The sequence below is a fragment of the Gallus gallus genome, chromosome 1 (genome assembly GCF_016699485.2).
Source record: "Gallus gallus isolate bGalGal1 chromosome 1, bGalGal1.mat.broiler.GRCg7b, whole genome shotgun sequence".
NCBI lineage: Eukaryota > Metazoa > Chordata > Aves > Galliformes > Phasianidae > Gallus > Gallus gallus.
The window spans coordinates 113,679,560-113,691,633 of record NC_052532.1 but is presented as its reverse complement, the minus strand read 5'-3'; the positions used below and the strand labels follow the sequence as shown (position 1 = coordinate 113,691,633).

The following is a 12,074-nucleotide window of genomic DNA, read 5'->3' as shown; positions in this document are numbered from 1 at the left end:
TAGACAGTGTTGATGTTTATGTAGTTAATGTGTTCTACCAGATGCATTCTCTACTTTCAGCATACATTGGCTACTAAAGGAGCAAGTTTACTGCAGTAAACAATCCTAGTGGCAGTCACTGCATGTTCATTTATTTCCCAGAAACTGCAGAGGCTGGTGTTACTGATTGCTCCAAGGTCATGGATAGCAGCTCTCACAAATACCAGTCAAACATGGCTTCAGTGTCTGAGCATACCGATGACGCTAAAAGGTTATCACATTGACCTCCAAAAACAAATTGCCTTATAGGACAAATACATGTCAGATTTCAATAAGCTAGTGCTTTGTCTCTCTTCCTCTTACCTTAATCTAAACTAATATTGGAAATGAAGTTTCTAGTTTTCTCTTCTTCTGAAGTACACTAATTGAGTACCAGTTGCATATGGAAAAGGAAAATATCTGAGTACAGTGGGGTCATAAATGTTTTGATGAACTAGATAAGAAGTGAAAGAATAGACTCATGAATAATAAAAATGCTGATGCATTGACACAATGACCAGTTACAATCATTGAATTCACAACATCTGTGTCTATGTTTTGTAATAAAAAAGTCCTGGGTTTTTGATAACACACGTTTAAATGTCTGTGAATAGAAAGACATAAAAGATGATTGATTTGAATGGTTATAAAATGAATATAGCTTACAACTAATAAAGGTCAAAACATAACCTTACAATGGCTAGTGCTGAAAAGCCCTTTTATAAAGGGAATATCATGCCTGCAAATGTCATGTCACCAACCAGCACTGGACATGAGTTACTAAAACAAGGGCTTCCACCAGCAGCCCCAACTCACTGCATCCACAAGCAGTAAGTAGTGCCATGATAGGGATAGAGTTTAGGGCCTCCTGTGGCCCTAGGGCTCCTGGACACTTTCATGGCTCCCAGGCCAAGCCAGAGCCCCTAGTGGGTGCAGCAGGGAGAATTGTGCTCTCTTGGCCTGGGGTAGAAGTGCTTGATGAAGCCTCTGCTTCTCTTTCTCACCATCCTGTAGCTCTCACTGTCACCTCAGAGACAGACTTGGGCAGTTCTAATTTTACAGTTTCCATTGCATGATAACCAGCGTTTCTGTAACTATAAGCTCATGCATCACACAAACAGTATGAAGCTCACTGCACTAGGCCCACACATACTCCACTGTCACAGCACCTGCACTTCCCATCTGGGGAGCTCAGTGCCACTACATCACCCACAATTTATAAAATCTCATATGTCCAGTAGGTGGATGATATGTGATCAGCAAACAACTGCCACCATCCTATGAGTGTCACTTCTGCAAATCTTCTGCGTTACCCGGAGTAACAGTTCTGAAGGAAAGACACTTCCCACAGACCATCCCCATTTCCATCTGCCCAGGGTTCATTTAGAAGCTCATCATCTAACAGGAGCCTGAACAGCTCATTTTGCAATGAGTTCCTGGGCATATTCAGTATCCAGAACACTTTTACTGAGGTGAATTTTTTTTTGTTTTGTTTCCAGGCTAGCTCCTATCTGTGCTGTCTGAACCAATCAGCCCTATTTATGAAATGCAAACTTACAAATGGAGAAAGAATATTGATGAGTACCTCCTCCAAGATACTTCTGAAGGAAATGAAAAAGCACAGTAATAACAGGTTGTCACAATATGAAAATACATGATTAAATTTAAACTGTAATTTTTAAACAGTAGATTTGCTAAGAGATGTATATTATTTGGAATAATAACTCCCCCATACAGATGAAAACAAATTGGAATTTCATTTTCAATAAGCATTAATTGACATATTATTGTCATACAGCACTGCTGTAACAAATCCAAACACACTGCAGTTATGATGATCCAGCACCTGTCTACTCTGAATACAGAAAAGGTTTTGATTTTCTACATTTTATGTGTATTTTTAAATGTTTTTTTCATATTACACACTATAATCTTTACTGTATCAAGAAAGTAATTTGATTTCAAATAAACAGCTAGGTTAAAAAAAAAAACAACTTTCTACTGAAAACTAAAGAATAAATTGATTTAAAATTAGAACTGAGAAAAACACTAACATTTTAAAAGAAGTTCATACTTTGCCACAATCCTTTAACCAAATACATTCAACCAAATGAAATTTCATTTCATTTACAAAAACAAGTGTCTAAGACAAACACATGAAAGGGAACTGGTATCAGCGCCTTTCATAAAATCTCAGGTACAACCATTCAGACATTGAAAATGAGCTGGAAAAAAAAAGAGCAACTACACATGCAATATTCCTGTTATAAATCCGATAAGAAAGTGAAATTTTGCTTAAATGTAGAAGCTAATTCTCTAGTCTACACAGGACAATACTTTCAGTCATTGACTAACTAATAAGTTTGTGCATAGACACTATAAGACTGCACTATTTCCTGCCAGTCCTCATTTATCAAGTTAGCTATCCTCACATAAGACTGTGTTTCCTAGCTGATCAGGATGAAACACATTACTGTCAAGAGCTTTATGCAAAAGGTTTAGGTAAGTTATAAGAATAGCAAACTGAAGTCTTACAGTGAAACAGTGTTTATTCTTGGCAAATATAGATTTCGTATTTGTAAGTGTTTTTGCACATATAAGTAACAACAAATAAAGGTGTGTATAACTAATATGTATGTGAAATTGTTCGCATGTATTTATACATATAGAGTATATATACATATATTCAGTTTATATAGAGAGAGTAATAAATTAGGAAACCTGAATAGAGAATATATTACTTTTTAATTTCCTGGACAAGGTCACACACAATCTGCATGATCCAAAAGTCACTATAATTAAATCTACTCCATTTCTTAGGCCAGTGACCTAAATATGACATGCATAATTCTCCTAGATGATTAATATAGTTTTCATTCATTATGTTTCTTAGTTATTACTTCCTATGTCAAATGATGAAATGATTATTAATACTACATGTCAAGACTGACATAATATTTGAAAATGTGTTAATAACCATGACATAAGAGATGGAGTAAAATCAGCACGTCACATACTATGCATGCAAAATATATGCAATTCAATAATGAAGTATGATTCTCTTCCGCTACTGTCATTAAGGCTACCGTATTTGACACCAAAAGCTGTTCATTTTCCAAAAGCCAAAAATATACACATTATTGCTTTAATGTATCACTCTTCTTTTTCTAAAAAATCAATTTACTACCTTTCTCAGCTTTATTTTATGACCTTATTACAATATTAATGTCTGACTCCTGTGACCCTTATATCGGTTTGCACAAAAGTATCTGGTGCATTTATTGCCTGTATCATCTTTTTTTAATAGATAGAACAGTTATGTCTAAAACAGGTATAATTGCAATTTCTTTCCTTCCACAGAAAGTTCCTTCAGTTTCTTCTTTTCTCAATAAATGCTCTATATTCACATGCTAGTAAGAGGTTCCCTGTATTCCCTTGCGCTAGAGTTTCCACACCTGACTTTCCTGTTCTCATCTTCTCATCAAACAAAAGGACATAAATGTAATATTCAAAGAGTTATCTGAAAGATCTTTTTCCTTCCTTTGCCTTATTCATTACTACGCATGCTTTTTCTTTCTGGGAGACAAGTAGTTTGCAGCATGAACACATTGCATATAATTCAGAGGAGGGGCACAGAAAAAAATAGGTTTGTGTTGCTCCAAAGGTGTAGCCTTCTGACATCCTTTATAAAATTGCAAAGATGTCTTAAACTGTCTCTGATAACAAATACATATTTTTATTTCATCATAATACTTATTCTACGATTTACATAGCAATGCCATATACACAATAAAATTACTGTTTACCATTAAGCAATAACCAATTGTCAGTAATTAATGTTATAACTTCAGGGTCCCAACCACCTAGCACTCTAGCCAAATTCAAAGAAAACATGAAAATTCAGTCTATCCATACAACCCTCAGTTATTCCTTTAAAGGTCAAATATATATCTTATGCTACATTAGTAACTTACCTTCTCATCTGAAAATCTATCTAGTTATCCTGTTAATTCTTAAAATCTCAGATAGTTTATAATACAGCTGGTGTTTATAATATCTCCTTCAAACGTTTTCTGGATGTTACTGGCTATCAACACTGCAGCCCTCTGTAAATCCATACCACAAAGCATTTCAAAAAAAAACCCAAAACACCTATGCAACTTTTTTTGTTTGTTTGTTTTTTGCATTTGCTTTCACCTTTAAACAACAAAATCTATAGAATACATGTCTGTAACATCTCTAACCCTTGATATTATCCTGTGTCTTCCTTCTACGGAATGATAAACAATTTAATGCCTTTTTACCAGAAACCTTTCTTAAATTACTTTTGTAAAATCTTCTCAGTTGCCTTTTATTATTATTATTATAGTCTACTTACATGTTGCTTTGGATCAATCTCAGTTGAAAAATTGCTAGGATTGCTGTTAGCAACTTCTAGTTTCAGAGTTTCGTGTGTAGGATTAAAGAGAGGTATGTAGAGATGAACCCAACTGAAAAAGATACGTGTATACAATTATTAATTACAAACATTCTTCCACCTCATTCTATTATTAATTAATCTTTTTTTTTTAATAAGTTTCTTTGAAACTAAGAATTATCCTTTATTGCAATACTATTTCACCACGAGTGCAGACACATACTTAATATAATTAATGATTAATAACAGTAAAAACAGTAGCAATAACCACTCTAATTCATGGACATCATGAGGGGCTGAATTTTTCTCACTCAACTGCAGTTTCCAGGAATTTAAATTAAGTTAGTTGATTAAAGCAGCTGTCTAGCTTCCTCAGTGCTTAGTTAGAAGAAAAACATTTTCAGGAACAACTGGTCTCAACCTAATGTAAGCCAGTAAGTTGTGAAATCACTTTTCATTGACTACAGGATAAACTCAGATTTAATGTATTGAAATTTGATGCCTAACCTCTAGATAGAAGGGTGATTAAATGAACACCACTGCCTCTGGTACCTTCCCATTTATTCCTAGGCTCTAATTTGCACATTTATTTATAACTATTCTTTCTTAATTTCTATAGATCTAACTTTGGACTGAAACATTTTAATCAAATAATTTAGAATGCCAAGGCCACCAAGAAAAAAAAGGCTCCAAAAAGGAAAATCATTTTAAGTATGTCTTATTATGAAGTAGTCTATACATGGATTCAGTCTGCTTCATAAAAAATGCACTGGACAGAAATTAAAAGGTAATCAAATAATGATACCTATCCCACCTTTTGATCTAAGCAATGGCTTACAGGAGAATCTTACAATTAAGTGGTACTGTCAATGGCTTGTGATTTACTGCCATTAGGCAATAATTTGGTCATCGTTTAACACAGATCTCAAAAAAAATAAACCTCCATTTGAATGGAGGCGCTACTCGTCCTCTCTTTCTGTATTGAATCAAAATCCATTTCATGTCATACAATTGTTGAATTGATCATTACAGCATAATTATAAATCAATTATACATGTAGATTACGTATTTTAATGAGCTGTGTGGCAGTGCACAATGATTGCAGTAAGCTGACTGTGTTAATGTTATGTTTTGAATCAGCTGGCATTCTATCTTATAGGTGGTCCTTTGTTTTCTAAGGAAAGAAACAAACACAAGATACCTCAGAATAGGGGCACAATTTTCCAAAGAAGTCAAAAGACTCCTCACTTTACCACTATTCTGAACAAAATAACATATTATTTGCATTAAAAATATATATAAATATGACCATAAATCACATTCTGCTTATAAGACCAAGGGAGGTAGAAAAGAGATTCAAGGTAAATCAGTGAAAACAGCAAACAAGAAAAGTTTGAAAAATGAGATACATAAATTGGTTTTGTGGTAATTTATCTAGCTAGTGGATATTCCCTCTAGCTGCGGCAGGTCAACTGCCAGACTTCCCTACATATTTTTCTGCTGGAATAAATGAGTCAGTTAATCACAGACAAATCAGTAAAGGAGAATATATGTGTATATATATAATATATATATTATATATATTATACACACTCAGAAATGAAGGCATTTCAGTCAAGAATTACAAATGTAACTTCAGGTCCTCAAGCTTGTTGTCTACAGGTGGGCTGCTTCCAATATATGCAGCAATGCATTGGTGCCAGTGGGGTTCTTAACAATTTTAAGACATGAATGCTCAGCAGCTGAGTGGCAGATTTGTTTTTGTCTAACACCATTGAAATGTTGTATCAGGAAGGGCTCAACAACAGAGAGTATAGAAAATCATGAAGCTGTCAGAAAAACTTCATATTCACCTGTTTTTACATTCATCTCTAGCTTTTTTTTTTTTTTTTTTTTTTGTCTGTTCTCTTTTGTTCGTAATATTTAATTTGCAATAGGTAAAGTTATGTTGAAATGTCTGAAATTATAGTAAGCAACTATTTGACTAGTAGAGGTAAGTAATCAGGTAATCAAAACTTAAAGAACCCCTGCCACCCCATACAGTGAATACAGTGGTTACGCTAATTATAGCATAAGTTGTTGCACAATACACTAAAGAACTTAATTTAACTGATTGTCGTCTTCAATTACTCCTCTTTGGAGACTACAACAGAACAAATAAATGAAGATGGAAAAAAATCAAGCCGAGGATTTACTTGCTTAAAACTATATGTTAAAGAACATGCTAAATCTAACGTGATAGAAACAAAACCCAGATTAGGTTATCTGAAACACGACTAAAAGATAAACTACAGGTTTTTTTCCTTTTTCCTTCAAAGAATGATTAGAAATTGATATTAAGGGTCATAGTTCTTTGCTTCTAATCCAGTTCCAAGTAATGTTTCAAGAGCACTTACTAATTTTTTTCAGATAGATAACAAAAAGAATACAGTGAGTACACAATGAACAAAAAAAAACCCAACACATTATTCTTAGACGAGTATTTAGGCACGATAATGCTCCTTCAGTATAGAGGAAAAAGTAGTAGAATCAAAATCCTTTGAAGTAGAAGAAATCACCATCGACCAGAAGGGTTTCAAGCATGTTATGATATTTGTTATTCACAATCTGTGTCTTCAAAAGCATGGCAAAGAAGTAAACTCACCCAAAACAAAACAAATGGATATCTTTGTTAAGCAGACAATATAGAAAGTTCTAGTTTATTTTGAACCAAATGTACTAGAAAACTTAGCTTCTGCCTGTATTGCCTTTACCTATTCAGCATACATTAATGCAGCCGATTTACTTGGATAATCTTATCAGCACACAGTTTACTCTTCATTATCCTTTCAGCAGGTAGAGCAAATCACAGTAATTTGAGTGTAACATTACTGACATTCTGAAATGTCATTGTTCACTCTTTTGCACTTCCAAAAGCAAAAAATGTGCTGATGATACAATAGAAATAAATTTCTAAAGTGAGGAGAGCATAGAAGGAATTAACAAAAAACTTGAAACATTATGAAATGAAGAATATGACAGATGATGGAAACAAAACAAAGCTTGCCATTTTTGTTTTACTGTTTTATAATATGCATATGAAAACATACATTAAAAAACTACTGCTTGAGTGCTTTTATATATGACTGTTACTGTTGCCGTTAATATCAAACCAACCTCTTGGGCTTGCAGCCCAGAAGGCCAATCATAACCTGGGTTGCATCAAGAGAAGCATGCCCCTCTACTCTGCTCTTGTGAGACCCCACCTGGAGTACTGTGTCCAGTTCAGGAGCCCCCAGCGCAAGAAGGACATCAATCTGTTGGAATGAGTCCAGAGGAGGGCCACAAAGATTATCGGAGGGCTGGAGCACCTCCCCTGTGGGGACAGGCTGAGGGAGCTGGGGCTCTTCAGCCTGGAGAAAAGAAGGCCTTGGGGGGACCTAATAGTGGCCCTCCAGTACCTAAGGGGGACCTACAGGAAAGCTGGGGAGGAACTCTTTATAAGAGCATTTAGCGACAGGACAAGGGGAAATGGCTTTAATCTGGAAGAGGATAGATTCAGACTAGATATTAGGAAGAAATTATTTACTGTAAGGGTGGTGAGACACTGGAACACGTTGCCCAGAATGACTGCGGATTCCCCCACCCTGGAGGCGTTCTAGACCAGGCTGGATGGGACTTTGAGCACCCTGGTCTGTGGGAGGTATCCCTGCCTATAGCTAGATGATCATAAAGGTCCCTTCTAACCCAAACCATTTAATGATTCTATGAACAAGAATTTCTTTGTTTTTCCACTGCTGTCTGCCTATGGCAAATTAAGATGAGTGGATTTATAAGTATAGGATTTACAACATGTATCTATTTGTTAAGTTGAAAGAAATATCCTTTGAAAAAATAAAACATGAAATTCAGTGAATTTTAAATGATATTTCTGGCAAGCAAGCATTGTATTTAATGGAGCTAATCCTTTCCAACATATATTTTGTTCGCAGTAGTAAATGATAACTTGCTATTCTTGGTGAGACTACTTGTGCATGTAGTTCACAGGTAGGGCATACTAAAGAAAATTATGAATGCCTGTTAAAATGAAAAGTTCGTAAGTTAGTTCAAATTCCTAACAGTTTTAGCCTATATAGTAGAGAAATATTGTGGTTTCTACTCTAGCAAGCCCAGAATAGCAGACAGACAGCCCTACTGATTTTCTTAGAAAAACATAAAAAATAATTGCCAGTTAATTCTGGTCTTTGTATCATATATGAACAATGGATTAATTCGAAGTTGAAATTTCTGTAATTCATTATCTTCATGCAATATAATAAGAAAAGGTCTAAGATCTGTGAATTAAATAAACTTATCAAAATATATGACATGCAGTAATTTTTTTTATTTCATTCATTTTATATATTCACTCACAAAAATATAGTCAGCTAAAATTTCATTTTGTATTCTCTCGTAACATTTTTTGCTCCATTTGTAACATACAGTAATTATAGATTCAGTCAAGAATAGGATATATGAAGTAAGAATTTAACACCCAAGAGATCACTGCGTCCATAGAACCTACTACTAGTCAGAGATAGTACACGGAAGAACACAGCTGAAATTCTGGTATTCTTGAAAGTCATATCCCCAAAATTTTCATGTTTGTCTTGAAAGTCAGAGCTCAAAATCACGTTATCAAAATCCAAGATGAAATTTTGTTAAGGAAAGCATGAATTGGACTCATGTGTGCTATTCACATGGTCTATTTTCTCAATATCTGCATTATTCTAACTCTAACTATGCCCATCTCCAGGATCTGCAGGACAGAAACTGTGTTACTTTGCTTTTTCTATAGAGGCTAATAGAAATTCAAAATTATTAAACAAGCATTTGTAAAGGAGGATTGTTGGGAATATTAGTTCAGAGGGATAAAAGAAACTTAAACAAGCCAACAGGACTCTGTATTATGGATATTTATGATTACATTCTGTAGAAATTTCTACATACATACATACTTCTTGTGAAGGCTACATATAGGCTAATATTCCATTGATTGTTCTGCCAAGAAAATTTCACTTATTTATGTTTATCATTGCTCTCTACAACTACCTGATATGAGGTTTAAGCAATGCAGGTGGCAGTCTCTTTTCTCAAGTGACATTTGATAGGACATGAGGAAAGAGTCTCAAGTTGTGTAAGAGGAGGTTTAGATTAGGTGTCAGAAAGAATTTCTTCACAGAGAGGTTTGTTAGACATTGGAACTGGCTACCCAGAGAAGTGGCTGTGTCACCATCTGGGGAGGTTATTTAAATGCTGCGTAGACATGGCACTTAGGGATGTGGCTTAGTGGTGAAGTTGGTAGTGTTACGTCATGATTGGACTTGATGATCTTTAGTGTCTTTGCTAACCTACGTGATTTTGATTCCATATATAAAAATTATCTGCAAAATACTATGATACATACACAACGTTGCTGTGGCTTTTTCATGTATACTCTTCATGTGTCTTCCATGACTTATTCAAACAGGTGACCAGGTTAAGCATAATGAACTATATACTTACTTTCCAAGCTCACATACTATCTCAGGTAGATCAGTTGGTAAGGGTTTCTCTACAGTCAACTTCAATGCATACCAAATCTCTCCAATCACATCTGATTGGAATATGACACTAAAAACAGATACATAAGTTTGATGTGACAAAGCTTTTGTACAAACAATTAAAAATGCAGAGACAAAAACACAGGAAAAAGTAACAAATTCAACATAGTGAATTCTTTAATCAGCAACCAATTTTCTCCTAATACTACTTTTCAGTATAGGAATTCATCTATCAATAACCGATTATATTCCCAATTACTGATGCAAGAAAAAGTCTTCTTCATCTTTCATAACTTCATAAAACAGAAAAATATGCTAAGGTATAACTCAAAAGCATTTGAACTTCTAACTTACAAAAGCAAGCTTTGATTTCATCCTAATGTTAAAGTGTCTTTTGTTTGACATTTTGAACTCAAAAAAAAAAAAAAAAAACCAGAAATAGAAATAGTATTCATTTCAAGGAGGAAAACATTTTCAAATCTAGTGATGAAAACTGAGAAATAGACATAGATGCATTTATATGAACACAGAAAACAGAGATGCTTCAAATGAATATTCAATGTATTGTTGTTATATACAATCACATGTGGTGATGACTAAGAGTTATTCACTGCTAGGTGAGATGTATATAGCAGTATGTTTCTGTGGCAGTCATTCTAATCCATTCCTTACCTACTACAGACTGTTTTTTCTGTTTATTGGGGTGGCTTTTTTTGTTTGGGTTTGGTTGTTTTTGTTTGTTTGTTTGTTTGTTTTGAGTAGGAGTCTTAACAAAATTAAACGAAAGCAATGTATTAAAACCATACACTGAGCAAATTCACAACACACTAAGGACCAGTTTACTTGTTCTAAATGAGGGAGAATAGTGTCTATTTCACAACTGACTGTCCCCTGTACCAGCAGAGCCTTTAAAGTGAGCATAAACCAGCTAAGAAAAGTATCATCCAGTTGTATAGAGCATATATACAGCTGCCAGAAAAACTTCTGTAACATTCTTCTTCCCAGCTGCTACCACAGCAAGGGAAACAGAAAACGTTTATAGAAAAAAAAGATCATAGTACGGCTGTATATGGAAGTACTTCTGCTGTAATTATACTCCTTAAGAGCTATTACAAGTATAGAACAGCATAACCGTATTGAATATGTACCTGTGTGCCCCACCAATCAATTGACATCTATCCTAAAGTTTAATCAGTTTAAACAAATTTTTATTGTATTATTCAGAAACAATACCATATGTATCACTTGAAAAATACTGGAAATAATGCATGGTATGAAAAAATGCTGTTTTTTACAACTCCCCCCAGGAGCAAAAAACAAAAAAACAAAAAACAAAAACTAGAGAGAGATAACAGTAGTCATTTCTATAAACTGGTATTGCTTGAAAGCTGTATTGTGCAATGATACCTGCCATTATTCTGGTCTTTGGAAAAATCAATAGAATCAAACTGAACAAAGACTTTGAAACACATGTATTTTGTCTCTCAAGCTATTAGGACTCTAATCACAAATCATCTCTCTCCCTCTGCAAAGACTCTCTGCTCCTAGCCAGGAATGCCTATATTTTTACCAATTGGTTGATATAATTGGAAAGTATGGAACTGTTTTTCTATCAGCCCTTTAAATAGGTAATGTTCTAGTAGGCAAATTCCAGGAAAATGAGCGCTCTCCAGCTACTTGCTGAATCAGTTCAGATGAAACTAAAACCAAGAGGTCATCTGTCTTTGTATTCGTAATTATCACACTACCCAGCCTCCTCTGGAGGAGTAAGTGTAAGTAAGGAGTCAGTGTAATTAAGCAGTTCTAATTTAAAACCTTTCTGTATTCATTAAGTACATCACTTGTAATTAATGGAAGATTCTGAAGCTAAGTGGATTTATGTAAAGACTGTTAAAAGAGTTCTTAATCTGATTTTAGTTGTGTTCTTACAATTCAGTTCTTTCTGATAAGTAAAATGAAACCATATTCACCACCTTATTGGGCTTATAAAGTTACAAAATCAACAACTTGTCTAAAGATCTCAGAGAATTCTAATACTAAGTAAATATCCAAATAATTGTTCACTGAATTCTGCTGAA

General features: G+C 34.4%; 1 protein-coding gene across 5 annotated transcripts in view; it reads right to left on the bottom strand.

Moving 5' to 3' along the window:
* Positions 1–12,074, bottom strand: part of C1HXORF59 (chromosome 1 open reading frame, human CXORF59) — a 261,807-nt gene that overhangs the window by 63,875 nt on the left and 185,858 nt on the right. For all 5 annotated transcript variants that reach the window (XM_416785.8, XM_040655288.2, XM_040655289.2 and 2 more), the window contains 2 exons: positions 9,959–10,066; positions 4,397–4,508 (listed from right to left, as the gene is read on the bottom strand). In XM_416785.8, the coding sequence (XP_416785.5) occupies positions 4,397–4,508; positions 9,959–10,066 (220 nt within the window). The remainder of the gene's footprint in view (positions 1–4,396; positions 4,509–9,958; positions 10,067–12,074) is intronic.